The 24962-nt window shown below is 47.3% G+C and overlaps 1 protein-coding gene across 1 annotated transcript in view; it reads left to right on the top strand.

Moving 5' to 3' along the window:
- MAP2K4 (mitogen-activated protein kinase kinase 4) overlaps positions 1-24962 on the top strand; it is a 99994-nt gene that overhangs the window by 30162 nt on the left and 44870 nt on the right. Inside the window, exon 2 of the mRNA XM_080356297.1 lies at positions 843-945. Within this exon, the coding sequence (XP_080212423.1) occupies positions 843-945 (103 nt within the window). The remainder of the gene's footprint in view (positions 1-842; positions 946-24962) is intronic.

The following is a 24962-nucleotide window of genomic DNA, read 5'->3' as shown; positions in this document are numbered from 1 at the left end:
GCTGAGCAGGAATGAGACAGGGTCTTCTGCAGCCCAGCAGGAGGGTGGGGAAGGGACATTTCCCTTTGTGGTCCCTGATCCTACTGTTCCTTAAGCTTCAAGCAAAAGTACATAGCTAGTGGCTGGAGCAGTGGCCAGGACTCCTCCCACTCTGCTGTTCATTTGTTTTCCCTTTCCCCAGGCTTTCCCAGTGGGCTGCAGAGCAAAGCTTGGTCACCCCACTGATGGGCTGAACTTTGCTCCTGGCAGCAGGAGCGCATGACGGATCTCCATCCTCGCTCAGGCCTGGTTTACCTCCACCTGCCGCTGGGCTGAGGTGGGTCAGAAGCCCCATCAGACACGGCCACTGTGTTCCCCCTGCTTGGGTGAGGTGCGCAGGCGGTGCTGAGCCGCGGCCCGGGTTGTGCCTGCAGGCGGTGCTGAGCCGCGGCCCGGGTTGTGCCTGCAGGCGGTGCTGAGCCGCAGCCCAGGTTGTGCCTGCAGCGGGGTCTGTTGGGAGGAGCGGTTGTGCGTGGAGGATGCTTAGGGCCGTGGTGTGGAGGTGTCTGAAGGTTTACCATGAGTGCTGGTGGCTCTGGAAGCTGAGGCTGGTGCTCCAGCCATCCCAGCAGGTGAGTTGGACACCTTGTTTTGGGAATGACTTGGAATGAGACAGGAGAAGACACGGGTGAGAGCTGACACGGTTTCTCCATCCCTGTGTCTCTAACACGTGCTGTGGTTTGCTAATGTTGTGAAAAGCATTTTTCTTTTCTTGCAGTATTTCTTTTTTTGTTATTGTTCATTTCTGGATACTCTTAATATTTTGTTGCTGACAAGTTTACTCTGTGTTCCTTGTCTCACAGGTAAACGCAAAGCGCTGAAGTTAAATTTTGCAAATCCACCTTTCAAGTCCACGGCAAGATTTACTCTAAACACGTCTGGAGTCCCTTTCCAAAACCCACACATGTGAGTATAAAGCCAAAGGCACAACTAGTGGAACAACTTGGAAATTACTTAGCCAACATGCAGTGTTATTTTTAATGCAGTTTGATTACTTCAGTTATTTGTAGGTTGTTCAAATCTGTCAGTTTGAGTCACTGCAGAACTTTTTCCCCCCCGCAGAATTTAAAAAAAAAGTTAAATTTGGGATCTTCCTGTTTTACTCTGGAGCTACTGCCTTCCAGAAGTGATTGAGAGAAATTGTAGCTGATAATGCAAGATATGCCTGTAATTAATTTCCAGACCTATTCACTGTCATTTTCCTGTATCTTTATTCAGTGCTTATGACTTTTTATTAGAGAGGAGTTCTTGTTTCTGTGTTACCTGTGAAATACATAACTGGGTTAGATTTCTTCCAGCACTAAAGTGAAGGTTTGAGGATTGTCATTCTGCCAACATGGAGGTGTCAGGGAGTTGCGCAGTGATCAGCTCTCCCTGAGTTTTCTAGTTACAGGTTATCCTGTCCAAAGCTTGAGTGCAGGTGTGGCACAGAGCAGTTCCTGGCACTGGTGTTGGTAAATAACCGCAGTACATCGTCACAGAAAATATCAGCTTTGTATCCTCAGATCCACCGATCTAGACTGACGGGTGGCGCAGCCTGTGCGTGTGCAAAATGCACCTGGCGTGCGAGGGTGTCCCCAGTTTTCCCTCTCCAAGTTCCCCAGCAGGTCTGGGGGTTTGGTCAGTGGCAGGTCCCAGAAGCTGCCCTGCAGCGTCCCCTCCTGCCGGGGCTCTCCGGGGTGTCCCTGTCTGGGGGCTGTGTCTGCTTGGCTCTGCATGTCGCTGCCTCTCTCCTTGAGCTCAGCACCTTCTGCTTCCCCAGGTTATACCCTCTGGGGTCTGCTCCTGTTTCTGGTAGCTTATTTATGCTGGGGGTTTTCAAGCAAGCCTTTGTCAAGTTAGAAACGTGTTTCTGGTGAGTTATCCATAGTAATTACAACATTTAGAAATTGTATAGAGTACTTCAGATGATTCTTGTTACCATCCCAAGTGACCTTTCCAGCAAGTCCTCCTCTCTCCTCTCTCTTTTCCTCTCTGAAATAGAGTGTTCTTACAGGTTGTAGAGCTAGTATTTATAAATTCACTTTTTGTGTCTCATCACACCCTTGTAACAGTTTTCTGTAGAACCCCATCTGGGGCTCTTTTCTCTCTCAAACCTCCCTAGTCCATTAAATAAAGGGCTTAGTCTCAGCTAGTGAGTTCACACCATCAACCGTGTATAGGAATTGACTTTTCTGTGTTTATCTACACAGATTTCTCTCTTGGCTTCACTGGAAGTCACAATGGCTCCTGCCTAGCACAGAAGAGCTTTTGTTGTTAGTCAGTGACATCTTGTTTCGTGTTTGTGCAAGTGACTGTCAGCTTTGTCCATTGAGAAGGTGCTGCTCTGTCTCCATGGGAGTTACAGTTGTTTGTGGGGCTTGGGTCCTGGACTGGGTAACAGTGGAAGTGGTTCTGAGGGCTTGGAGGTGTTTTGGGTTGGATATGATAGCTGCTTAGGTGATGTCAAAAATGATGGCAATGTGTCTGTGCTAAAGAAGTCTTGGGAGGCACCAAGCCACCATTTCTTTTGGGAAGAGGTGGATGCAGTTGGTTGGATTGTTTTCTCTGTGTTGAGGCTGACTCAGCTCGGGTACAGCTCATTCATCCTCTTGGCCTTTGTGTTGTCTGTAGTAGGTGGTGTTCCTCAAAAGCGACATTTGCATCTCCTGGTTGCACGCTTCTCTCTAATGTTTGTCTCGCAGCCGGTGGACTACGGTGATGTATCTTTATCTCCTGCCTGCTCCCCAGAGAAGTTGGAATGTTTTTTCCTTTGTTGTCTAGAATCCTTTGTAGACTTGAGGTTTGCATTGGATATTACAGACCGCCTGGCCCAGATGAGTTCCTGATGCAAGGTGTGTGTCTGTTCACTGAGTCACTTCTCCAGCTGGATGATGCCGAATGGCCTGGGCGCCTCGAGCGCTGGCTCGAAAACTGCTGGGGATTTCCCTGTGTGGCCTCTCTTTGTCCAGATGGGTGGATCTGAAGATACAGAGAGGTCAATTTCTCACATGAAATTTGGGTTTCTGTGATTTGGATCCACCGATCTGGAGCTGCCCCACTGCTCCTGCCTTCGGGAGGGCAGAGTGTCCTGTCCTCACGTGTCACCCGCACTGAGCTCTGGCTGGGCTGCAAGAGGAGCAGCCAGCAGTGATGTCTGGCTGCCTTCAGATGTAAATTGCCTATTAGCTGTATTTTGCTTGATTAACAGGTTTTGATCGGGGAACTGATCAGGCTGGATTGGTGGATGTTCAGGTAAGAGCGTGGTTTCTTCCTATGTAGACAGAAAAAGGAGCAAATGGGGCTCGTGTGCCTGTGCATGTGTTAGGAGGGAGGAAACCTCTGGGTAAACTTCACCACTGGAGTAAAGATGCTGCTGCTGAGCAGGGAAGGCACATTGTGCCAAAGGTGCCTTGGAAATGTCAGGTTATCAGGTGATAAAATGGGTATGGACCCCACATATACCCCATCAAGGTATGAGTTCAGCTTTCTTTTTAGAGTTTGTTTCTCAGTCAGGGGGATCTCAGGAGTGTTGGAAAAGAAGTTGGGGAGTGTGGAGAAGCTGTTTTGGGAATCACCGTAAGCCAGGAGTGGGGCTGAGCTCCCGTGAGCAGCAGTGACGCACACATGGGCTGCAGGGGACTCAGTCTGGTTTCCACCGGGAGGTTTCCCCGGTGATCTCTGTGCGATTTCTGGCTTCGCTTATTCATGCCAGGCCCTTGGTTATAATGGCGTGTTACCTGGAGAAATGTTTTCAAAGATCATGGAATCTCAACTGCAAAATGTGCTGTTGTTAAGACTGACCAGTCCTCCCAGTTGCCATACATCTCGTGGCACAGAATGCCCCCCGTAGCCAGTGGGCTGTGCTCCTGCCCAGAGGCAGATCCCACAGCTTTGCTGCTGTCAGGGGTGGAGACTTTTCGTTAATATATAGGCTGTGCCCTGGAGTGCTGTTTCCAGGAGGAGGGAGCGTAGATTAAACACTACTGAGTATAGAAAGTTGGGATGTGGATTTACAAATCTTTTTCCTACCCCTCCTTGACTTTTCCATCTGCAGTGGTTTTAGCCATTTCTCGTGGTTTGGGGCTGCATCCCTGCAGGATATGTGAGTGTCCTGCTGTGGGTGTGCAGGGAGAGCAGGAGGGATGGAGAGGAACATGTAGGAACACGAGACCACATGCAGGAGGAGCTGGTGAGCGGTGGAGACCTCTGAGCTTTGCTGTGCCATCTCTGTGATGGCCTTGGAGCTGGTGAGGACAACAGTGGCTGAGGAGCAGTGGGTGGCGCGGCCCGTCTGCTCCTGTCCCTGCCCAGCCCGCAGCACCCTGAGCTTGTGCCTGGGACACCTCCCTTCTTCACCCTGCCCAGTACATCCGCTGCCAACTATGTTGGGATGTCTTGAAGAACGTCACCTTTGTCCCAGATGACCAGGAAATCAAGTGAGGAGGAGACTTGCAGAGCAGAGACTACAACTGCTCAGAGTGGAACCAGTGGCAAAACCTCTTATGTCTCCAGTGCTGCCAGGGTCTTGCCCTAAATATTTTTTCTGAATGACAACATGTGTTAAAATCGGGAGGTTTCGAAGTGCACTTTAAATAGGAGACTGTTTCAAGGAGGCCTTGAAGGAGATCAGAAACTAGAGGTGCTTTCCCCTGGCTGGAACCTGAGCTCTGGCTCCTGAAATCTCCCCTACTGGTGATGTTGAGGGTTGAGATGTCCCTTATTGCAGCTGAAAGGTGCTGTGAATGGCTTCTGTGCGTGGGTCCCATGGGGCGGGTGGGCAGAGCCCCAGCAGGATGTGTTGGGAGGAAGGTCCGTTGTGGTTCTGCGACTGATGGAGCTGTGCAGGACGGGTGTCTTCTTCAGCTCAGCTGTGACGGCTGCCATCACATCAGGTGGCGAGAGATCTTGTCTAGGTGTGACCTGCTACCAGCCCATCTGTAGGGTATCTAGTACAGTGATACACGTAATTTTACATGTGACCCATACAGGGTAAAGGCAGGATAGCGCCCGTATTACAGAGAGCAGTTGAGGAGTACAATTCTTACTGGCAAGGCCGCGGCACAGAGCGGTGTGTGTTGTTCGTGCTGTGCCGCAGCCCAGGGCCGCAGGTGCCGCCCGGCCCCGGCAGAGCCCACGCGGCCGCTGGGGCTTGGGACACGCGACCCGAGCGCCCAGCAGCTCAGAACACGCTTCTCAGCACTTCAGGCTGCATTTCTGACTTAGACCGGATTAACAAACGCTAACTTCGTTTTCCCTGCAGCAGACATTGCAGAGGCTGGAGGACACAAGCCGTGGCTAGAGTGAGCTCTTAGACTTCCAACCCGTTGTTTTTCAAATGCTATTTCCAACTAACTGAAAAGCATCCCACCTTTTACCTCATCTCTTCTGTGTCCAAGTAGGATTTAGGTCACAAACAAAATTAGACTGCTCCGTCTAGCACACCAGCACAAGAATGATGTGGCGAGATGTGGCTGCAGAGCTGTGCAGGGCTGGTTTGCCTGGCGCCTGTCTGTGCTGTGCTGGCCATCGGTGGCATCCATTGAACCAAGGTGTTCAGCTGGCTGTAGATTACTTCTGTTTCGTTTCCTGGAAAGCGTTATACTCTTGCGGTCCAGTAGTGCCTTGACCTTGACTTAAGACTACAGAATTTAGATCCACCAGCTAAGGAATGAGCATGGACAGTTTTGTTTAGCATCTGGTTCACAGCACGTTGATGCTTGAGTGTTCTGTCAGCCGACTGGAAGTCTCTTGACTGTTAGAGGTGCCACCTCTCTAGAACTTGAACACCGAAACATTGAAGTCTTATCTGGAAAAGTGACAAAATGAAATGACCTCTTTTAATGCTCACAAACCCAGCTTCTGAGCTGTCTGGTGGCCTGTTGGTCTCTGTAGCCTCCCTGTAGCATGTGGGTGTCTTTGTGGATTCATGGTGACTTAAAATTCCGGAGGTGCCCTGCATGGACCTTCTACTCCTTGTGACACTTGGGAGAGCTGCACGTTTTCCAGATAGGTGCCCCAAGAGTGTGTTGGCAGATGTTTGTTTAATAGACCTTTGGGGCTGGATTCCTCAAAAGCAAATGGAGATCCAGTTGCATGGCAGACTCTGGTGCTTCCTTTTTTTGCTGTATACTTCAGGGATTGTCATTATTCCTGGAAAGGATTTTTCTGTCTGTCCCTGAGTCTCTCTCAAGTGTCCACTTCTCTTTTGATTTCCTCTTACTCTTTTCCAAACCCCTCCGGCATGTGGTTGCAGGCTCTGGCTGCATAGCCTACAGCTGGCTGAGTTCACTAGGAAATAACCTGTGGAGGTTACTACCATTTATCTAAAAAATATTAAAATAACAAGTGGAATATCTTAAATTGGCATATTCAGAATTACTTGTGTGAATTTTGCTGTAAATGTTTCTCTCTTGGTTCCCCATTTCTATCACAGTCATTTTATGTCTTAATGTTACTGATTTCTGATACCTTTCTGCTGCATGATGCTGTCACATCACAGGCTGTGATGCCGGGGAAGCCTTAGAGAGAGGGTTCAGTGTAAAACACCAGTTCAGAACTTGAGTTTTATTCTGTGACTCTTCTGCAACATTTCCTGAAAGGTGCAGTATCTGAACATAATCACTGAGAGATTTGACTATATTTTCAAGTAAGCATAAGTAAAACGGATACCTGCAAGGACTCGGCAAATATATTTAATTGTTTGAGTGAGCCTGTGGAAAACAGGCTTTCCTTTAAGACAAACATCACCAGTGTTTAGGCGCTAGAGCAATGTTTCTTGTGCACTTTGTTCAGGAGCTTTCTTGACAAATTTCTAAGTTTTGCCCTGTATTTAATGTTTGGGTTTCTCCCAGAAGTTCACAGGTTTGTTTGGGCAGCGTTCTCTGTGGCCTGAGTGACAAAGAGGTGATACGGTTTGCGAGACACCCGTGCTCAGTATCTCAGGCTTTGAGCAGGTACCCTCTTCAGAGGAGGTGCTCCCAAAGTTTGTGTGAGATTTTGACTGAACATGCTGCATAAAGATCTTTTTTTTTTTTCCTTCTGAGTTTTGATGTTTCTCTAAGGTGCTGATCCTGCTCTGCAGAGGAACTGTTTGGTATCTTCTCCCTCCAAAGTAAATTTCTCTAACAACTTCCATGTCCCGTTGAGCAGCCCTAGTGGGACTGTTCGCTCTGCAAGGCTTTTGAGATCTTGGCACTCTGCCATTGAATTTAGGCCTTCTGTGTCTGGAGCCAAAATTCAGAGCTCATGTTTCTCCATTAAGCTCATTCCGATTGATTTTTCAAAGGTGCTGAGCACCCCGCTTCCTGCCACACTGGTGGGACCTGGGCTCCTCAGGACTTCGGGAAACCCGGTCACCTACCTATCTTTGGGTGTCTAAATGAAATACAAGCCGATGTTATATGCTACTTGGCTCCCGTGGGTTCCGAGTCCTTCATGTGTGCCGAGTGATTTAGCTTTGTAAACCCAAATGGTTGGCACAAATGCATTCCCCATTTTGCAGATGGGAAGCTGAGATGTGCTGCAATTTGGAAGAGGTGAAGGTTATACCAGAGCTAGTGATGGGGTAGAGAGTTGGACAAGGATCTCCTGATGATCGTGGTCCGCAGGTTGGCTCTGTGTTGCCCATCGCTGGCACAGGTAAGAGCTGTTGTCCTTGCCGGTGTGTGCACAGCCACAAATTTGGGAGCAGCATTTTGAGCTGGCAGCCGTGACCCTTCCTGGTGTGCGAGGGGGACCCATCCCTCCTGCCGTGGGGAAGAGTGACCGAGGTGTCAGAGGCTGTCATGTCCTTGGTGGCAGTTACCTACCAGAGCCTGGCTTGTCCTGCCCAGCTGGGGACAGCAGCGCTGGGTGGTGGGAGCCGAGGAAGAGCCCGTGGTGGCAGCAGGGTCACCCGAGCAGGGCAGGCTGCAGGTTCGGAGCTGCCCATGGCACCCCTGCCTCTGCAGGCCCCAGCGGGGACGTGACTGTCCTCGGTCACTCGCAGGCCCTGGCAGCTGGCACACACATGCCCAGGACACACCGAGGTGTGAATGTGGAACATTTCCTTGTTCAAGGCGCGATGTCCAATGCTCGTGCTGCCTCCTTGGGCTTGTTTTCACCATCGTGTTGGGTGAGGGAAGGTGGGATGGGGCAGAGGCAGAGCTGCCGCCCTGTGTTCGCTGTGAGGCTGCTTTTAGTGATGCTGTCCATGGTTTTCCTCCTGTGGAGACACTAAGATGGTGTCCAAGGGGAGTCTCTGAAGAGCAGTAGATGTGAGTTGGCTATCATATTTTTTTCTGCTGAGTTGCATGGTGTTTGGAGGGAGGTGAAGCATTCTGGCTAGATGGAAACTGGAAAATTTTCAGGTAGAGCAATGAGGTGGAAATGTTCATTTTCAAACCAAATCCGACTTCATTCACCATCAAATCTGCATCGGTGCAGCTGCATGTTGGGACACAGAGGGGCCGTGCAGAAGAGCAGAGCTGTCAGCCTTGGACAGAAGGATCCTGTGGACTTGCCTTCTAACGCATGGCTTGCAGTGAGATGTGCGGCCTACCCTTTATTGAGTAGCATGGCTCTGTGGGTGACCTGTGGATAGCCAGATCCTTCCCTGAGACACACAGGTGAAGAGCCATTGTCCTTGACTCCATCCACTCTCATGGCAAAGCCAGGTGCCCGCAGCCTGCTTGGGACAGGCCTTCTGCTGGGGAGGTACCTGTCAGGCTCAAGTCTGGAGGAGAGCCAGGAGGTGACTGTGGTTTTAGCTTAGTCAGCGTAGTTTAAAAGGCCAGGTTTATAAACCTCAGTGTGAGATCAACACTTTAGGAATATTTTGTAAGGTCTAACAAGGAAGAATGTTTGAGAAACATCTGTTGTCCTGCCCGTTGGAGAGTTGGAAATTTCCCCCAGTCTCCTTGCTGTGTTTGAGATGGGGGATCACAGAATCCCAGGCTGGTTGGGCTGAAGGGCCCTCTGCAGATCCCCCAGTGCAGCCCCTGCTCACGCAGGGTCACAGAGCAGATCACACAGGGGGGCCCAGGGGGTTTGAATGTCTCAGAGCAGGAGACTCCACACCCGCTCTGGGCAGCCTGGGCCGGGCTTGGCACCTCCCAGCAAACAAGTTTCTGCTCATGTGCACATGGAGCCTCCTGTGCTTCAGTCTGTGCCCGTTGCCCCTCACCTTGGCGTTGGGCACCACTGAACAGAGTCTGGTCCATCCTCTGACACCCACCCTGAGATATGGATCCATTGATCAGATCTCTCTCAGCTTCTCTTCTCCAGCTCAACAGCCCCAGCTCTCTCAGCCTTTCCTCAGAAGAAAAATGCTCCAGACCCCTCAGCATCTTCGTAGCCTGTAGGCTGGTGCTGCTTTAGTTTGAAAGCAGTTCAGTTTCAGACTACAGAGGGTTCAGTGTGGTTTCAGAATTTCAGTTCCAGCGGTTCCAGGGTGGCGCTGGGCCTGGCAGGAGCAGAGCGGGTGTGTTGGTGTTCAGCAGCACCTGGGGGTTTTGAGTCACGACCCCTGCACACGGCAGCAGGGACACGGCTGGTCCTGGCATAGCTGCCTAATTCACACGGAGTCGTAACTACCGCAGCGCTTATTTCAGAGAAACGAATGTAGGTCAAGTAGTTTCAGAGTCAACATCAGCTCTTCTCTTCCCTTCTTACTGTTGTGGTAACAGAAGCACAGTTTTTATCTTCTTTTGTTCCCTTTTATTTCTAGATACTGCATCCCCTAGCGAGGTCAGCAGTGTGCGTGCTTGTATGCACACTGGTTGTAAATTCTGTGAGCCATTCTAAAACTCGTATTTCATACTTCACAGAGAAGGTGTGATGCATTGCCACCTCTGAGCCTTCGGGAGGTCTGATTATCTACACGCAACAGTAACCTGTTATGGTTAAGAAGTCCAGGGTGTTGCAAAAAGATGGACTCAGTTTCCAAGCAGTGTATTTCAGATAGCAAAGCGTTACAATTACACAAAAAATTTACAAACTGTTTAATGAGTTACCAGGCTTTAGTAACCTTTTAATAATAGTTTGAAACTCTATGCCCCACCCTTTCAAGTGGTTTCATTCATTGGTGGTTTGTCGTTGCAGTGATTTCAGATTGGGTCCACCTTTTTGAAACACCCTGTACAGATGAGATCCAGAATTACATTTGGGAACTGGGAGGTGCCAAAACTTCTCCCGTCCTCCCTCCAGCAATGAACAGTCTTCAGGTCTTGAGCCTTTTGAGCAAAATTATCTTGTGGCCCCTGTGTATTATCTATGTCCCAAGGTGCCCCAGGGTCCCAGCGAGCTCTGCATGTTGCTGCTGTCCCGCCAAAGATGGGACACTGAGCATCCCATATCTGAACCCATCAGTTTGGAAAGCATGCTTTGGAAACCTATCAGATGGTACCGATTTCAGTTAAAATTTATTGAGGGAGCAGGAGATGCTGTTGATCATCTTTATATAACATCTGAGATCATGGACTGCCCTCGTGGCCTTTCTCCTTTAGCTTTTTTTCTTCTCCGCCCATGAATCTGCCTTTCTGAGCTGGGGATCAACCTGAGGTCGACAGGAGCAATAGTGTCCTGTGCTGTTTGTCCTCGGGACTGGTGTCCTGGGACGTGGGTGAGGTCCTGAGGCTGAGGAAGAGCCTGTATCCCCACCTGCCCTCTTTGAGCAAATCACTACCTTAATATGCAAACCCTGCTGGTGTTCAGAGAGGAAAGTGGGATGAAGCAGATTATTACATGTAATGTCTCTGGATACATATCTGTGCGCACAGAGGTTTGGCCTCTACCCTTTTTTTTGATAAATAGATTGTTCAATAATTATTTATAATAAACAGGTTAGGACATGGCTTACACATTGATCTGAGCTTGGTGCCTGAGTGGTCTCTGCTCTACTGTACAGATGGTGTATCTGATTTCTGACCCTAAGTGCCTGTCACTGTTGGACTCCAATTAATCTGAGATGGTCAGGCACAGACTTTTCTGGTTGTATGGCATACAGAAATGCCAGAAAGGGTTTTATATATGGACCGCCACTGTTCCTGTCTATGATTTAAGTTGGACTTGAACCCTCTGTTTCTAGATGAGGCTGTTGTAAACCACAGTCCTGCAGGAAACCCCAGTGCGCAGCTGCCATTGCCAGCCGTAGGAACAAGCCGCTCGCTGCTGTGCGGTGTACTTGGCATCACAAGGGATCATCAGAACAGGAGCACATCCTTTATCTCTTCAGACGTGAATCACCACCTCATAGTAAAATATCTCGCATTTTACCCCAGCTGCAGAGAAGTGAGCCAACTCTTCTGCTTTGTGGGTTCAGACTGAAGGAATCCGTCACCCATTTTGTCATCTGTACACATCAAGGAACGGAGAGGCTGCAGATTTGGAGACTGCTTTGCCCCACACAGGCCATTGTCAATGACTTCTGGTTTTGTCCTTCGCACGAACAAGTGACTTCTCACATGTTCTGTGGAGGACATCTGGACTGAATGAACAGACTGCACCCAAGAAAAACAGCCACTAGATAAGGAGCTCATGGGATGGATGTTGTGGTGGACGGGATGGATGTGAGGGAGGTGGGGGTTGGCCTACAGGGCTGAAGTGGTTTTGCCATTCTGCTTGTCTGAGGAACTGACTTCTGAAAAGGACTTAAATTAACTGGGTTCACAGTACATTGCGTCTGTGAAAACTGCAGACATCGTCTTGGAAATCCAGGTGGATGTTCTTGCCTCCCATCATGAGAAGGTCTGTCCACTTTGGGAAACCTCAGAAAAGTGAGAGCAAATGGCCAAGCCAGTCTACAGTGCATTATGGCGACCCTACACAGCCTTCTCTTTGAGCCCGTTTTAATTTTTTCTTTTGTAAAATGTGCTTGACGTGAATCTGAATGAGCAATTGGTCCTTCATGGCTGATATAACCGATGCCTTCGCAGAGATCAGTGTGATCTGTTGGAAGGGATTGTTCCAAATAGCACTGGGGCAGCAGCAGGAGGGCGGTCTCCTCTCTGAGGAGTGGGGGCGCTGCTCTATAGTCCAGCTGAGTTTCTTTTGACTCTCTGATGTTCTAGGTGGGTATTTCATACCAGTGGAAGTTGGGAAAGGTGATTCTCTTGGGCCACTGGCCTAACTCCTTACAGCATCCATAATTTTCTGTAAACACCTTTACAGAGCTCACAGAAAACTACCTCTTGGCTCCTGAGAGTCAGTGCAGAAAACTGTGCCCCAGGCAGCCATCTGGGCCGAGAACAGCATGGACACCTCACCGTGGTGGAGCACAGGCAGCCGCTTTCACTGGCCTGTGGGAGTCCTATCTCTTAGAGAAGGGACACTTTACAAATACAGGTCACATTTGGTCTGCGTAGCCTTGGTAGGAGCTCTTTTCTGGTCACCACACTTGTGACAGCTGCATGTCTCTGAAAAAGCAATCTGTGTCTTGCAGTTCGGTAATGCTTTGTCTCCCATCTGTCCTTGTCTGCCACGGGAAGAAAAATACTGCCAGGTGCATTTGTGGCACTGAATGGCAGGTTATTTAAGGCTGTGATACAGCCCGAAGTGTTTTATTTTGGGCTTTTTTTGTGTGTGTGTGTTGTTTTGTTTTGTTTTTTTAATTCCAAATAGAAAATAAATCCCAAAGGAGAAGTTGGAGAGCTTTTAGCTTTCACAGGCTAGGGCTGGAACTTTCTGACATACTGAAGTATAAATTAGAAAAATTGCTTGTTAGAGTAGTTGAAACAAGAATGTTTCATCCAGTGCTGTCTATTATCCACCTCCCTCGAGTGTTTCCAACACTGAGCTGAGCAAACCCATCAGTTGACATTGCTGACTGTTGTTAGCTGGCTGCCTCAGTTATTTGTACGTGTGTCCCGGTGCTTGTTTTCCATGTGCCCCCATGAAGGGCTGAGCGGGGGCCCATCCAGTTCAGAGGTCACAGTTCCTCGTAGTGGGAAAGGAGATTTCTGGAGCCGGACAGCTTGAGGGACTCGCGGATGCAGAACCAACCCAACTTCTGTTCCTGGGGAAGTCTGGTAACACGTAGTGGTGATTGACCTTCATTGATCTGTCAGTTGTGTGGCTACAGAGGTAATAGGAAAGGATGTAGTTGTGCAAGACATGCAAACTTATTCATTCAGAGAGGGGATAAGATGGATGTTGAGCTCACCTGAGAGACACCCCCAGTGCTGGTGTGGGGGTTCAGGATGGAAGCTAGATTTAAAAAAAACAAATAAAAAATGGAAGTTCTGCTTTAGAGACCACAAGAAAAAGAGAGCGGTGATGGTCAGCATGCATCAGGGAAGCAGCTTGTCACCGACCTGTGAGTGGTTGATTAGTAAGTTGAATGTAGTTATTCATGTTCCTAATCATAGTAAGAATATAGTTGGAAATAATAATTGCTATTGCTGTAAGAAAACAGATTTCTCACGGTGTTAAACTACAGCTCGAATCATCAGATGCTGCATTGCTCCCAGTAAGGGGAGGTGGCTTAGGTGAAATTTGGCAGACAAATATAATATATAGCTCAGTAATTTCTTACGCTAAGCACTCATGTTGGTGTGACAAGCTGAGTGCTGTGTCATACATTATTGTGTAGTGTGATAACAGCATCACGTTTTCCTGTTGTTTTTACAACTTTTCCTGGCTGGAGTGATACACGAGCAACCCTGGGTAGTAATCGCAGTGTCCCATTGGGTTTCAAAAGGGGAGAAGCAGGTCTCATCCAGAAACTGTCCAGCAGGCTACAGTACGCTCCACTCTCTCTTGGCCATTGGCAAATATTTTCAGTACCCACAAAAATGGCATCTACTTAAGTGATGGAATTTGTCTCAGAAATAGTGTGTTTCCATGGAGTTATTTTTGTGTAATGATAATGATATTGCATCTCAGTATCATTTTGCAAAGGATTTTAAGTACAAATCTGGAGTTCTTTTATTGCTTCTTACGGCTGTGCCCGTGTCCCTGTCTCCTGCTCTCTCGGGTAGCTGACCACGCTCAGGAGGTGGGGTGTTTTGGAAGAGGAGTCAGCATTCTCAGGGGGGTTATTTAAATTAATTAGCTCAGAGTTTTCTGGTATTACTCTGAAATGCTTGAATCCAGTGTGAGTTTGAATACCCAGCTGTGATGGGTTCAGGAAATATGCTGCAGTCTGGCCCAGGTCCAAATCAAAATGGGTTTGAGATTAATGTGCTCAGTTAAATTGGGTACAGGCTCCACCACAGTGAATTGAGGTTTCCTCCGTGTCAAGGGCAGGATTAATCAAAATCCAGTGTAACTAAGCAGTTTGCCAGGGGAGTTTAACACGAAATATCAATATTTTACAAGCCTCAACCAAACCACATTGAGGTGAGGGAGACTGCAGCCTCCAGAGTGGGCTGGACCGAGTCCCGGGGCTGTGGAAGGGGCTGTGCAATCTTCCGCACGTTGTTCATGTTGCTGAGGTTTTGAAGAAGCGTGGAAAACCAGAGCAATGCTGGGGAGAGTCTCTGTCACTTAGTCATGATGAAAAAGAGCAAGTGTGCTTTTGCTTTTAGTCTGAGTAGGTAAGAGGTGCAAAACTAAATAATTCTCCTTCTTTGGCACATTTTCTGTATCTCTTCGTGTCTGGGAATCTATTATTAAATATAACTAAGCCTTAGGACACCTTACATAGGTTAGAGCAAAACCAGTTTAATTCTGCTACTCTTGCCAGGACGCTGTTGCCCATAAACTTATTGGAACCAGAGATTTCTTCTCACAAGAATCTGGAAGATTTGCGAAAGCACCAACATTTTCAACCCTCTAGAAAAAACATAGAACATTTCTTTTGGATACTCTGAAAAAGGTTATTAGAAAGGCGCTGGAGAGAGACTCGGAACTCTCATGGGTTACTCTGAGCAGTATTTATTGTAGAAGATTCGCAGGAACAGCAGGGTTGGATCACCTCCTCAGAGAGTGACAGTCATACAGCCATACAGCTAGTCATTATATAGGGTTCTAACAGGCATTATGCAACTAAGCAAAATTTATCACTGTCTATCACTGTCAATGTCTTCAGGTTACTTCCGTCCCAGTGGTCTGCAGGTTTCACTTCTTTCTTCATGTTCCACTTGGCAAGTACCGAACGAAAAGTCCTTGGGTTGCAGGGCTAGCTTTGAAGTTCTACCTGTCTCATTTGTCATCCATAGTTCATCAGTCTAGTACAGAAATCAGCAAACCTAAGAATAGCATTTATCAATGTCTAAGGGTACAAAGCAAGCATAAGGTAACCAGGCTCGTGGTTCTGGGCAAGGGCTACACAGGGGACAAGCTGAGACTTGCAGCCTTAGCAGCACAGCTTATAACACTGATACAGGCCAAAAACCCAAATTCCCTATTTTCCTACAACAGTCCCCCATTTTCTCTTTAAAATTTCCCAGTTTACTGATAACGATAATAAAGCTTCTGTTGATTCAAGAGATTACAGCAACAATTACAGAACATTGACATACATTGAATCACGACAAAAATGATCACAATGACAATTACAATGACAATGTGGATGGTAGGGCATATGAAAAGCAGCCTGTATATCAAGAGCAACATAAACTTGCATTAGAACAGCAGCAGTAAAGTGCGGTCCCCTATCAGAATCAATAATTTCAGGGATGCCATACCTCGGAATGATATCGTGAAGCAGGGTCTTAACCACAACTTTCGAATCGTTCTTGCGAGTCGGAAAGGCTTCCACCCAGTGCGAAAGTTGATCGACAATAACAATAATGTACTTATATCCCATAGAAGGGGGGAGTTCTGCAAAATCAATTTGCAATTTTTGGAAAGGAAAGTAAGCAGGCGGCCGCTTGCCAGGAACTGTTGTGACCTTTGTGACCCCATATTGCTTGCAAAGAGTACAAGAGTCAGTCAGGCGTTTTGCAGCACTGTAAACTCCAGGCGCTGCCCACAACTGTTTGATTTTAGAGGCTGCAGCTTCAGGGCCCCCATGAGTACGATCGTGAATCCAGCGAGTTAGAGGAAGAACATACCTCATAGGCAATAAGGGTTTATCACCTAGTTTCCAAATGCCGTCCTGTTGCGTTGCTTCCCAGCGTTTCTATTTGTTGAGCTCTTCTTCATCCAGTTCATTGTAAAGGGCAGGACCAACGGGAAAAGGAAGGAGAGTAGCAACCACAGTCGTAGCAGGAGAGACATTGTGGACTGCCGCTGCTCTCTCTGCGGAGTCGGCCAAGGCGTTGCCATGAGCAAAAGAATCGAAGCATTTAGTATGAGCAGGAATGTAAATAACAGCAATTTCTCGTGGTTCCTGGATAGCAAGCAGCAAATCATGAATTAATTGTCCATGAGCAATAGTACAGCCGGCGGAGGTTAAAAAACCGCGTTCTTTCCAAAGTGCGCCAACAGAATGACAAATGCCAAAAGCGTACTTAGAGTCTGTATAGATGTTAACTTGGAGACCCTTAGCAAAGGTCGCAGCACGAGTCAAGGCAATTAGTTCTGCAGCTTGTGCTCCAAGCGCTGGAGAGAGAGGTTCAGCAAGAAGTACGCGATTTTCAGTGGCAACAGCAAAACCAGTAAAATGCTTACCATTTAGATAATAACTTGATCTGTCTGTGAACAGGTTAAGGTCAGGGTGGGTGAGGGGTACATCTTGCAAATTTTCTCTGGTTTTAGAGTAAGTGGTGACAAATTGTACACAGTCGTGTGGGTTGTTGGAAAGGTGCACCTCAGGTAGAAGGGTAGATGGGTTTAAGGGTTTTGACCGTTTTAGAGAAATATTATCAGTCAGTAACAGGATGGCTTTGTATCGATGTGTGCGCTGCGGTGAGAGAGACTTGGTAGCATATCGGGTTAGTAAAAGTTCAATTCATGAGGCACGGCAACAATCAATTTGTGACCCAGAACAAGTGGGTGAACTTTTTCCACTAACTCCACAGCTGCTGCTACTGATCTAAGGCAATGTGGTGAGCCTTTGATAACTGGGTCAAGAGCGACTGAGTAATAACCCACAGGTCTTTCATAGGGTCCATGAGGTTGTACTAGGACCCCCTTTGCAATACCACCCTTCTCGGTAGCATACAAAGTGAAAGGTTTAGAGTAATTTTGCAGGCCCAAAGCTGGGGCTGTGACTAAGGCTTGTTTTAAAGATGCAAAAGCATCGGTTAGTTCTGGCGTCCAGACAGTTGGCTCTGGAGCTTTGTCCTTTGTAGTTTCAATAAGTGGTCTGGCTAGTTCGCTAAACCCTAAAATCCATGGTCGACAGAACCCAGCTTGGCCAAGGAAAGCTCTCATCTGTTTCTTAGTAAGAGGTGGTGTAATTTGAAGAATAGTATTGATTCTGTCGGGATCAATCTTTCGAACTCCTCCTGCTAAAACAAAGCCCAGGTATTTTACCTCTGGTTCACAGAATTGTAGTTTGGCTAATGAGGCACGATGACCCTTATGATACAGTCAAATGCAAAGGTGCTCTGTGTCAATTGCACAGGCCTCTCGAGTTCAGCTAGCAACAAGTAAATCATCAACATATTGAATCAGTGCAGACTTGTTTGGCAACTCAATGTCTTGGAGATCATATTTGAGAATTTGCGAAAACAAGGTAGGAGAAGCAGTGAAGCCTTGAGGGAGCTGAGTCCAAGTCAATTGGCGACCTTCCCAGGTGAAGGCAAACAAAGGTTGGCTTTCTTCTGCTACAGGTATGCTAAAGAAAGCTCCTGTCAGATCTAAAACAGTGTACCAGTGTGCCCAAGATGGAATCTCGGTTAAAATTAAACTTGGATCTGGTACAACTGGGTGTGGGGCTTCAACATAATCGTTGATAGCCCGTAAATCTTGTACAAATCGGTACTCAGGATCTCCATCCTCATCCAGTCGATTTTTACTAACTGGAAGAATTGGGGTGTTAAATGGACTCATAACAGGTTTTAGAATCCCTTCATCGAGAAAGGTTTGAATTTGTTTTCGCAAACTCGGTAGTGCAACAGCTGGTATTGGATACTGCTTAATAGCAGGAGGGGGGCCTCCTTTAGTTTTAATAACAACAGGTAGTGCAGATTTTAAAAGACCAATATCTTTAGTTGTACGACTCCGAAGTCCAGAAGGGACATTCCGCAATTCCCACGGAATGGCCACTTCTTTCTTCGGAGTATGATCTAAAGTAAAAACACTGCCAACAAAAATTAATTTAGCTTTATCTTTACCATAGGTTAATTGAGTGCCAAATTCTTGTAAAAGATCTCGTCCCAGCAAAGAAGTCGGTACCTCCGGAGCAACAATAAAGCGAGCCCATGTAACTTTATCGCCTAAAGTAACAGGGAGCGGTTTAGAGAGAGCATGGTTAAGCACAGAGCCTGTAACACCCTTGATAGCAATCATTTCCTGCGATTCTTGCGGCACATCAAAATTAAGCAAAGAGAGAGTAGCTCCAGTATCTACTAAGAAAGAAACAGATTTTCCATTAACATCAGCTAAGACATGGCCTGTAGGTGAAATTTCTAAAGCCATTATACGATTATACAATGCTTACTGAGAGTAGCTATGACGATACGGGGGTGGAGCAGAAGGAGCTCCAAATGGATTACCAGCAGCAGCAGGTGCAGGTGGAGTAGCTCCCGGTTGATACTGGGGTCGCAACGGGCATTCACGTTGCATATGTCCTAAATTACCACACCAAAAACAGGTTAATTGCGTTGCGTCATTCGTAGGGCTGGTAACAGCAGGGTTTGTAACTGGGAAAGAACCCCCCATGGGTGGAAAGGAACTTCCCATCCTAATTCCCCTGCCAAGAAGTCCCCAACCGCGAGGAAAACGAGCTTGGAATGCCCCACGGACCCCTCGGGGATACCCACGCCCTCGGTTTGCAGAAACTCCTTGAGCTATGGCTACAGCTAGTAAGTTCATATCTTCCTGTCTTTCTCTTCGATACCAGCGGCGTTCGACCTCACGTTCTTTCTCCTGCTGAAGGCGCTCAGCCTCCCTTTCTAATTGTAGCTTACGTTGTTGCTCTTCTGTACGGCCGTTATACACAAAATTAGCAACAGAGAGAACTTTCTGCAAATTCTCTGCTTGCCAGCCAGGCATATGTTTTTGAAAATGCTTTCTAATGTCAGGGGCTGACTGATTGACAAAAATGCTGATAGCCAATGGTTCCTGGAAATTATCCTCTGTCATGCCCTCATATTGTATTAAAGCCTTTCTTAAGCGGTGCCAAAAGTCTCCTGGGTGTTCATCAGGAGCCTGTTGGCACTCTGTAACTTTTGACCAATTAGTCACTTTTTCATCACACTTTCGAATTGCTTCAATCAGATTATCAACTGCAACTAAATAGGTAGCTTTTTGGTCCTCCTCTTGTAAGTTCCAATTTGGATCTTGTTCCAGCCAGGGACTATGTCCCTGTGTCTGTTCAGCCAATTCTTTATCTTTGGCCAGGATCTTTTGTTTTTCCTCATGTGTAAATAATTCGGACAAAAGTGTTTGCATATCATTCCAGCTGGGAGAGTAATCTCGGGCAATAGTTCGAATTATTTTAGAGCACCGCTCCACGTCATCGTGGAGTCGCAGCATTTTATCATGCCTGGCTTCCAGGGGTAATGTGTAGTCACCCTGAGAAGCGGAGACTGGTTGCCAGCACTACTACGACCAGCTCTGGGATTTGCAACATAGGATAAAGTCATGGGGAAAATACCTGCAGGTGAATCAGTTTTGGACTTAGAATTGTCACTTATTTCATCATCCAGATAAGCAAGTAATTGGTGTTTATTCATGCTCTTTTGGAGTTGCTTTCGTTTTCGTATATCAGCATAGTCAAACCACAAATACAAATAGTCCATTTGTTGGGGCTGGCGGTCCTCCAGGATTTTACGGAGAGACTGCAATTTAGTTTCTTCAAAGGAGCCATAAATTGGCCACCGATCATCAGGGAAAGCCCCAGCCACTCTGCTTATAAAAGGCCAATCATCTTGGCAGAGGGCGGTTAATCTTTTTATGTGCAACCCTGTGGTTCCTGACAATCTTCCCCAATTTGAAATCATTTCAGCCAAAGGCGTATTTTTAGGAACTGAGGGTCCAGCCCCCATCCTTGTAAATATATTTAGAGACTTGAACTCTAGTATATTTAAGAGACTTGAACTCTAATATACAAATTTAATAACAAAACGGGAGAACAGGAGAGACTTGAACTCACCTGTCCCTGGCCAGGTCCCGTTGTTTCAGTTTGTGCTGCAGAGTCCCATCTGGGTCACCAACTGAAAAAGGTTATTAGGAAGGCACTGGAGAGAGACTCGAACTCTCATGGGTTACTCTGAGCAGTATTTATTGTAGAAGATTCGCAGGAACAGCAGGGTTGGATCACCTCCTCAGAGAGTGACAATCATACAGCCATACAGCTAGTCATTATATAGGGTTCTAACAGGTATTATGCAACTAAGCAAAATTTATCACTGTCTATCACTGTCGATGTCTTCAGGTTCCTTCCGTCCCAGTGGTCTGCAGGTTTCACTTCTTCCTTCATGTTCCACTTGGCAAGTACCGAACGAAAAGTCCTTGGGTTGCAGGGCTAGCTTTGAAGTTCTACCTGTCTCATTTGTCATCCATAGTTCATCAGTCTAGTACAGAAATCAGCAAACCTAAGAATAGCATTTATCAATGTCTAAGGGTACAAAGCAAGCATAAGGTAACCAGGCTCGTGGTTCTGGGCAAGGGCTACACAGGGGACAAGCTGAGACTTGCAGCCTTAGCAGCACAGCTTATAACACTGATACAGGCCAAAAATCCAAATTCCCTATTTTCCTACAACATACTCTACAGTGAAATTTAAACTAGGATTGCTGTTTTATTAGTTTTGACCTGCAAGGTCTGAAAACTGTTCTATAAGTAACACAGACATTGAGATAGCAGCATGACAACCTCTACAAGCTATGTGAAAGTCTTGCTAGAAACGCGTTAGCCAAAGCCATAAGCCATGTTTCTATTCTGAAGTTATGAACAGTGCGCGGTGTTACTAAAACCCCGCAGTTCGCGTGGAAGGTTTTGAGTTAGGATTTATGTTTTAGCGTCCCTTGGCTGATTGTCCACAAATCAGTTTCTAAAATCCCGTTGTGTTGTGCAGCTTTTTTACTGAATCCGTGGACAAGCAGAATGTATTTTCATGAACCGTAGTGTAAACAGGAGCTTTAATGGTAGATGTGCTAGCAGAACCCAGCACTAGGCAGCTTGCGAAGCACTGCTGGTTTTCTTGGATCTTTTTGACTCTGCACATTTGTTTTATTTGTGTCAGCTGTAATGTCAAATACCTCAGGTTCTTTGAGTCCTGCAGAACTCCTGACAAGTAAAATAAAGAGGTGACAGGTAGCTACTACAGCATCTTTCTAGCCTTGCCTCGTGTCTGGGAACTTTCCATTTTGCTTTAACAAGTCGCAAAACTTTCTCTGCTTTTTCCAGTGGTCCTTCTGTTTCGTACCAAGGAAGTGCTTGTTTCCCAAAGTTGTGGCATCCGGGCAGCTGGGTGCTGGCAGCGGGGCTCAGGGAACCATGACTGCTCAGCCGAGAGCTCTCGGCGGCTCCATGACTCTCTCGGGTTGTCGCGGAGCTGTGGCCGTGGGGACCCCCGGCCTGCGGGAGCTCGAGTCCCACACGCGTGTCCCGGACCGGACAGGGCCATGGTGCCTGCTCCTGCCTGGCCCCGCCAGCCCCCCCACGCTGCCCCCACGGCCATTTCCATTGCGGACAAAGGACCGCTGTTGGGAGGGGTTGTTGTCTTGCTGCGTGCTCCCGACCCCTGGGAGAGCGGCTGTGACAAGCACGACGACCAGCTGCAGTGGGACCGACACACTGGGGCCTTTCAGTGTGGTGATCGCAACAACCTCCTCCGCCTGTCATCTATTTCTTTCTTTTTTCCAGCACTTTTAAGACTTTTCAAAAGCAAGATAAAGAGTTGGAAACTCAGTTCCTGGACGTCAGGAGCTAGAGTTCCCAATGAGCATTTGAAAATTCTACTTTTAACTGTCTGAGAACTATCTAGTACTCTTTAGCTATTTATTTGTTTTTAAATCTTACATTAAGGCCCAGAAGTCCATTTTACACATCCTGATCACTTGGAGAAAATATACCCAATTTTGCCTGCTGTTGCCAGCCTTAGAGACATTTGATTTCTACAGCTTAAAACCAACATGGTAGGAGGAGGCAGATGTCCGATCACATTTGTGCAAACTGATGAGCACTGAACACAGGGACTGAAATCTGAGCAGCTGCAGGAGCAGGGACAGGGAACTAATCACTTCTCACCTTCACTAGACGCTGTTCCACGTGGTTACCCTTCTATATTCTGAAGCAAGCTGTTGTAGCATTCAGTGCAGCAGGCTGTAGTGCAGGGTTTAGGCTTTTTTGTATTTTGGGAGCAATCTGCCCAGTAGATTCACATCCTCATATAGCTGCAGCAGTGCCAGTCTAGTAATAGACGTGCTGCATGGATGATTTATTTCTTCTTATTACCTGACTCAGTTTTACATCAAAAAATTCCCATGTTATTTCAATGCAGAGAGTCTGTGTTCTAGATTGGCTTTTTTTTAGCTGCTTTCTTGGCATGGAAATCCTTTGGGATTTTGATTTAGACGGAAAAATTCCTGATATAAAGCATGTTTTTTTGATGCTAAAAGTAATCGTTGTGTTCCGGTTACTGACTCTCAAGATAGGCCGTGCTGCTTAAAGGAAAACTGCATTGCTAACTTCTGACCAATTAGCTGAATGAGCAATATCTACATCAAAGTGCCTGTCACTCTGTCAAACTTGTCATTTGATTATTTGACCATTTCCGTGGGTATTTGAAATAGAGGTCAGCGGGAGCGGTGGTTGCGTTACGAGGCACTGTGAGCACACGGTGGCGATGGGCAGGTGGCGGCAGCTCGTCCCCATCCAGCCCCAGCCCGGGCTGCGGCCGCTCCAGCAGGGCACAGCTGGGGACAAACGGGCGCCGTGTGTCACGGGTACACGATGAATTCAGACTTGCTTTTTCTTCTAATGTAGGGCAAGAAAAGCAGAGTTTCTTGAGGAGAAAAAAGGACAGAGGGAAGAGCAGAACTGGGTTTAGTTGCTTTATTTGAATAAACCACAGCAACTTTTAATTTTTTTAACTCTTTGAGAGCTTCAATATGAAATAGTGTTTTGAAACAAGAAATGGAAAGGGTTTGCTCAGAAAATGAAATCTCCCATTTCACCCTCCTGGTGACACCTCTCTGGCTTTTTCTTGCCGTCTCTTCGAAGGAGCCCCAATGGCTGTGTGTCTGTGCTGGCAGGGGCAGGCAGGACATGCCTGTTTGCCGGTGCTGTCTTGGCATGGTGCTTGTCACCTATGTTGTACCATCAAAAAACCCCTCTTTTTGTGGTACAGACAAAATAGGATGGTCAAGCAGTTAGATTTATGCATCTTCCAACGCACGCTACTTGCAGGACAGCTGGAAAGGCTGGAGGTCACGGTTCTTTTCCTTTCATTTTTTTTTTAATTTCTTTTTTTCTTCTGTTATTTTCTTTTTTTGTCATTTTACTGCCTTATTTTCATTCCTTGCCTCTCAGTAAGCAACTTCCATGGAGAGCCCCTTCAGTGCAGTGTGCTATTACGCACAGAAGCTCGCAGATAAGCAGGAGTGCTAGCGAAGGGCTGCCACCCCTGCGGGCCGCTGTGTCCTCACGTCTGCGCTGTGTCGTAGCACATCAGTAGGTTCTCTGAATTGTCACGGGGCAGTGGAGGGACAGCGTGTGGCGCAGCAGACTGAAACCCTCTAGCTGGGCAGGTTGGAGAGAGGAAGGCCCAGAGCGGGCAGAGCACAGAGCTGGGACAGGGGGATGAGCGAGGTTCTTCCTGCAGCGGATCAGGGGTTCAGGACGCGCAGCTGCTCCAAGCCCGGAAAGTGCTGAACTGAAGTGTCACAGAGACGCTGGGCTGCGGCAGATGAGCCGTTTGAACTGTAGCTGCTCCAGTGAGTTGACCTTTGGAGCGGACCTCAATGCCCTCGCAAAACCCAGGTGCCAGATAGAACCTGGTAGAGGTCATGGTTGGGTCCACCATCGCACCCCCAGGGGAGCATTTGCAACTGCTGGTTGACAAACGGTTGTGCTTGTCAACGTGGAATCAGCTGTAACGTGTTTATTTCTCTGGCTGATAAACTCGATAAGCTTTATGCGTTTGGTCGAATGCTTCATGTGTGTTCTGCTTGTTTGGCTGGACCCTGGATGAGCGAGCGGTGACTCAATCAGATGCCCAAGAGAAGTGATCAGAATCTCCCTTGTACCCAGGGTGGTCAGAAGTACCTGTTTGCTTTAATATCTGCGCAACAATGATGTGTCCTGCAGTGGGAACGGTCTTTAATGCTGTTAATGCTCCTTGAAGTGGGGAACTCAGGCTTTTGGCTTACTTTACAACCCAAAAAGTGTGAATCAGCTGATCAATTAATGAAAACCTGAAAATTTGCATGGCATTTTGAGATGAAAAGTGTTGAAAATACTTCTGCATTTCCTACTAATTCAGTGATAGCATTGCTGCATTTAAACACATAATTGGGGGCACCTTAGAACAATATGGAACTCTTCTCTCGTCCAAATTTTGGGCGTTATTCTGCTTCTTACCTGGGCAAATCCTGGTGGCTGTGGTAGGATTGATGTTCAACCAAGAACCTTAATGTAGGTGTTTGGTAAAGACACACTTGAACAGTCAGGGTTTGTTTTTGTATGTCACAGCAACTTGTGTTGTTTTTTATAAATATGAACTATTGGCTCTTCGTTTTGTTTTGGATACATTTAATGATTACCTAATTTATTTATTTTTGATTAATTGCAGTTTTCCGTTCAGAGCGAGCTCTTTCTCGAGCCCCCTGGCTGACGCAGGCGGCCCTGCCCGTGGTGCAGCCGCAGGGCAGGCGGGGGGTGCGGGAGGCACAGGAGCAGCTTTGGGGAGATGGGGCTGGGGAGGGCTCTTCAGACTCTCGGTTCTGCATGTTACCAGATCCTGC

Source organism: Nesoenas mayeri (assembly GCF_963082525.1).
Source record: "Nesoenas mayeri genome assembly, chromosome: 19".
Classification (NCBI taxonomy): domain Eukaryota; kingdom Metazoa; phylum Chordata; class Aves; order Columbiformes; family Columbidae; genus Nesoenas; species Nesoenas mayeri.
Note: the sequence above shows the minus strand (reverse complement) of the source record. Positions and strands in the feature narration are given on the sequence as shown.